The following is a 5421-nucleotide window of genomic DNA, read 5'->3' as shown; positions in this document are numbered from 1 at the left end:
AAAAAAAAAAAAAAAAAGTAAATGTAGAGAACAATGCCTCAGACATTTCATGTATCCATAAGTTTTGTCATATTTTTTCCTTTTTTGAAAAGTAAATAAATATTATAAATAAACAAGACATCCTTTCATATCCTCTACCCTACTCCTATTTTTCTATCCAATTTCTATATTGTATATACCTAAACATGAGTCACTACAAAAATTTTGAAATACACAAAAATCAAGAAACAAAATCTGCATGGAGAGAAACAAATGAAGCCCTCCCAGAAACACCAGTAAGCTGAGCAAGTTTCATCTGGCACAGATGAATTAGAAAGGACACTGTCCACTGAGTTTTCTGGATGTGAGATAATACAATCTGTCTCAAAACTTTCATAGCTATCAAGTATGTATATGATTTTAAATTTGTATAACATCATATTGTATTTAACTTCCTTTTCATTTCTACTAAATATGTAAAAAATTTTTCACAGCTATCATAGTGATATTTATACACTATAATATCTCCTAAGCACTTGCTTTCATTCTCTATTTATACATTATTGCTTATAATTTCAATGCAGGGTTTTCACAAATTAAATTTCCTACTGCTGGCTGGGCGTGGTGGCTCCAAACTGTAATCTTAGCACTCTGGGAGTCCGAGGTGGGTGATTGATTACCTGTGAACTCAGGAGTTTTAGACTAACCTGAGCAAGAGTGAGACCCCATCTCCACTAAAAATAGAAAAACTTGCTGGTCATTGTGGCAGGTGCCTATAGTCCCCACTACTTGGGAGGCTGAGGCAAGAGGATTGCTGGAGCCCAAGAATTTGAGGTTGCTATGAGCTTTGATGCCATTGCATTCTAGGGCAGTAGAGTGAGACTCTATTTTCAAAACAAACAAAAAAATTAAGAAAAAAAAATAAAATTCTTGCTGCTTATTTCCCTTTGTTAGAAATTTAATTTTTTTTTTACTCTACTTCACATATACCCTCTCTTTCAATTTTGTTTTCATTTCCCAGGGTAAAGCCCTAAAGCCAAAGGATTGAAGCTTATTTAACTGGCTCTTAGTCTTCAAAGAACCAGTTGGGAAGGAGGGAGCTCATTTTTACTGAGCATCTTTTATGCTTCTATCACTGTTGGAACCTCATTTATTCTGAGCAAAAAGGCCTTACTCTTGAGCATCTGCCTGTTTCTTTAGACATGTAATGGAACACAGGAATCAGCTGCTTGAGTGGGGCCAGGTGGGAATCCTGAGAATTTCCATAGGTCCTTTTTCTGGGGTCCTTCATCTCTTTGCTCCTACCATTGAATACTTAGCAAGCTGACTTAACTATAAGGGCACATTTTGTGCTAGGTATAATTAGGTATCATTCATGTTAGAATCTTTCAGTGCCTGTCCTAGTGCTAAACATCTAAGATGGAGGCATTTGACCAGCGGTATTAAGGTGGGACTTACTGCCTTCTGTCATGACCATGCTTGTGCTACAGGAACTTCACAGACCAGCTGCGGAAGATTTCCAAGGATGCAGGGATGCCTATCCAGGGTCAGCCTTGTTTCTGCAAATACGCACAGGGGGCAGACAGCGTGGAGCCCATGTTCCGGCACCTCAAGAACACCTACTCAGGGCTGCAGCTCATTATCGTCATCCTGCCAGGGAAGACACCAGTGTATGGTACAGTTTTCTTGGGATGGTGATGATGATGATAGGATTCTTCTCAGGGCAGCTCCCTGAGGACTCCTAAGGAAGGCTTGATACAGATTCTTGGCTCTGGCTAGAGCTGTTCTGTAATGTCAGTGCTCCTGTTATAGGAGAAATAGCAGCCTATATGAACCATTGAGTCCTTCCAGATTCTAATCACCTGCTCACATTATCTCCCAATATTTACCGGAGTCCTCTGTGTGCTGGTTTATGCAAGGCTCAGTTGGGCCAGATAGAGAGGTGGGTCAGTCCATATTCCTATTTTTAGGGGTGAGTTGTTGATCGGGACACTGTGCAGCACACCCAACCAGAATGTGTGGCTGTTCTGTTAGTGTTCCGTTATTTGGTAGACTTTTTGAGAGGCTTTCTCTTTGTTCCTTTTTTTTTAGAGTAGAAAAGACTAACTCTCTGGCTCAGCACTTTACTCCTACTGCATTTTCCTACTTCACCTCCCCTGCTTTCAATGAAGAGGTGTTCTGAGTTTGCTCAACTCCTCTGTGCTCTTATTCCCAGCCTGTCTTGCTACCTTGAGACTTTATACCTTTCAATCCTCAAATACCTTCAGATTGTTCCTCCTAGTGCACATTACCACAATCTTGCCATCTCCTTTAGCTTTTTCTTCAAACCTTTTGAGTGAGTTCTCTACGCCCACTTTCTCCCCAGCTGCATGCTCTTTCATGCACTTTTCATCGCCTCCTAAACCTCTTCTGTACAGGGCAGCCTATGACTTTTCTCAGTTGGATTTTCCCTTGATTTCAGCTTATTTCCTCCTGTCTCTCATTACTAATTTTTGTCATTATCAGGAATGGCTGGTACATGTATTCCCTAGGTTTCTCTCCTCTGCCTTCTCTGTTTTCTCTTGAAATTCTCATTCATTTTGATTGCTTCAGTCATCACCTATGCTGAATTAGGTGCTGTATTATTGAAATCTTGATCCAGCTGTTGAGCCCTCTGCAAGTCTTGTCCTTGTGTATGGACTCTCTGCCTGCCTTCTACAAGAGTTTATCAATCGTCTATTATGTGTGAAAACTGTGTAGGATCCTGGATACATTGGTGAATACAGCAAATATAGTCTTTGCCCTTAGAAATTGTTTTGTTGGACTATCTCTTTAGTGGCTTTTTTTTTTTTTTTTTTGTAAAACAAGCTTTTCTCTTCTGCTTTGGCATCACAGTTGTTTCTGACTACCTTCATTCAAACTTTGGAGGCAGCCTGTCTTCTCTTTGTTTTGCCTCCAGTGCTCTTCTTCACAGTCTTTCAAGATATATTCCCTGCTCTCTCCTCATACTTCTCAACTTAGTTCTAACTTTCATTTTTAAGTCTATCAGGAATAGATTATAAGGCAAGATTTTTTTGTGACTCCTGTAATCCCAGCACTTTGGGAGGCCAAGACAGGAGGATTGCTGGAGTCCTGGACTTCAAGTCCAATCTAGGCAATATAGCAAGACTTTGTCTCTACAAAAAATAAAAAATAAAAAAAATAAACTAGCCAGGCATGGTAGTATATGCTTATAGTACTGATTACTTGGGAGGCTGAGGTAGGAGGATCTCTTAAGCCTAGGAGATTGAGGTTGTAGTAAACTATGGTTGTGCCACTGCACTCCACCCTAGGCAACAGAGTGAGACCCCTGTGTCTTAAAAACAAAACAAAAATGAACTACCCTCATTGGTTCCCATTCATTCCTACATAAAGGGTTTTCATAGCCCTGATCATAATTTAACCTTTTCAGTTTTATCTTGCACTATTCACTTGCCACACATCTTGGAAAAATCACTGGTTCTGGAAGTAGAACTGGATTTAAGCCTGGCTGTGTTAGTTAACTATCCTGGGCAAATTACCTAACCTTTCCAAGCCTCATGAATTAATTATATAAAATGCAGCATTTAGCATAGTGCCTTGCATATAGATGACACTCTGAGCACTTGCTTCTTATCTATACGTTCCAATTTCTGGTTTTGCTCACATCATTTGCCTTTGCTTGAGATCTGACCACTCTTTTTTTCTTGTCCACCTTGCCCTTAAAATTGTTTCCATCTTTTAAGACACAATTTAAATGCTACTTATTCCATATTCACCTGGAGGATGAATTTATCTCTGGATTCCACTAGTTTATCAGGCCATTGATGAATTACTGTCTTGCATCATGTTTTGAGCATGGATTAGATCTGATTCTACTTTGAAAACTGCTTCCCTCTGCACACATACACATCCAAGGTAGTGACTTTTACTGACAAGATACTGAGTAATTACTTACTGAGGGAAGTTGGTTGATCTTCAATCCAGGTCTCTCTTGGATTGTTGTATAGAAGATAAGGATGCTTTTTAGGAGCACTGCCTTGAGGAAGTATCAGTATTTCTGGTTCCCTCCATTAAAGAAAGAATTCAATATTTTGACTTACCTTTGGAGTATAGAACAGCATGCTTGGGGAAGGCAGTACTTGCTCAGAATTTTCCTTTACCTGGGAAATGTTACACTAGTCTCTAGCTGCATACCTTTATTGAGACCTTGGGTTCCTTCCATTTATAGGAATTCCTTGGTTATAACTCCAACAGTGGAGTCATCTGCATAGAAACTAAGCTAGCATGTAAGAGAAGTAGTCCTTCACTCTCCTTCCTGGGAGGCTGGGTGAAATAGCATTTTCTCTCTGATGGTGAAAGCAAAGTCTCATTGGCATTTGATGGTCCTGAGAAGTAGATGGGCAGTGTCACATTTGCCCAGCTGTGATCTGGTACTGTAGAGTATATTTAACTCCTTCTCCACTAAATTGATAACTCTTGGCTTTTTTTAATGAACACTTTTTAGTGAATTATACATACAAAAATGTTATATGTTCAGTTCTATGAATTTTCACAAAGTGTGACAGCAGTGTAACCAGCACCCAGTTCAGATAGCCGAAGATTACTACAACCCAAGACTACTAGTCACTACAGCCCCCACCAGTGGTAACCACCATTCTGGCTTCTAACACCATAGTTTAGTTTTACCTGTTTTTGAATTTTCTATAAGTGGAATTGTATAATATAATCATGTGTGTCTGACCTCTTTCACCTGTTGAGTTTGTGAAATTCATTCCTGTTATCTCTAGTTGTAGTTTGTGATAGTTTTTCCATTATATGACTGTAACAGAATTTACATGTATTTATCCATTCTGCCGTTGATGCACATGCTTGGATTATTTACAGTTTTTGACAATTTACAAATAATGCTTCAGTGACAACTCCTGTAGTTGTCCTTTGAACATCTACACACATATTTGTTGAGTGTCTGTCTAGTAGTGCATTTTAAGTATATCAGTTTATACTTCCACCAGAAGTATATGAGACTTCTAGATATTTCACATCTTGACCATACTTAGTATTGTCATTTTCATTTTAGCTATTCTTGTGGGGTTTGGGTTTGACTTCTCTAATGACTGATAAAATTGAGAATCATTTTATTGAATAAGAGAGGCTTTATCATAGCTTCTTTTGTAAAGTATCTGCTAAATGGGCCGTGCCTGTGGCTCAAAGGAGTAGGGCACCAGCCCCATGTGCTGGAGGTGGCGGGTTCAAACCCAGCCCTGGCTCCCTCCCAAAAAAGTACCTGCTAAATCTTTTCCCTTTTTTATTGACTTCACTGCCTTTTCCTTATTGATTTATAGATGTTCTTTGTAGTTTCTTTGTTGAATATACATGTATATCATAGATACCTTTTCTGAATTGTGACTTGCATTTTTCCTTTCTTAGTGGTATCTTTTTTTT

General features: G+C 39.0%; 1 protein-coding gene across 3 annotated transcripts in view; it reads left to right on the top strand.

The window, feature by feature from the left end:
* AGO1 (argonaute 1, RISC catalytic component) overlaps positions 1 to 5421 on the top strand; it is a 38454-nt gene that overhangs the window by 22672 nt on the left and 10361 nt on the right. For all 3 annotated transcript variants that reach the window (XR_002772901.1, XM_003788178.3, XM_023512147.1), the window contains exon 12: positions 1470 to 1654. Coding sequence is in view for 2 of the 3 variants with exons in the window: in XM_003788178.3 (XP_003788226.1) it covers positions 1470 to 1654 (185 nt within the window). In the remaining variant the exon portion in view is untranslated. The remainder of the gene's footprint in view (positions 1 to 1469; positions 1655 to 5421) is intronic.

This window comes from Otolemur garnettii, unplaced genomic scaffold (genome assembly GCF_000181295.1).
Source record: "Otolemur garnettii isolate 467f Iridium unplaced genomic scaffold, OtoGar3 scaffold00025, whole genome shotgun sequence".
Lineage (NCBI taxonomy): Eukaryota > Metazoa > Chordata > Mammalia > Primates > Galagidae > Otolemur > Otolemur garnettii.
Note: the sequence above shows the minus strand (reverse complement) of the source record. Positions and strands in the feature narration are given on the sequence as shown.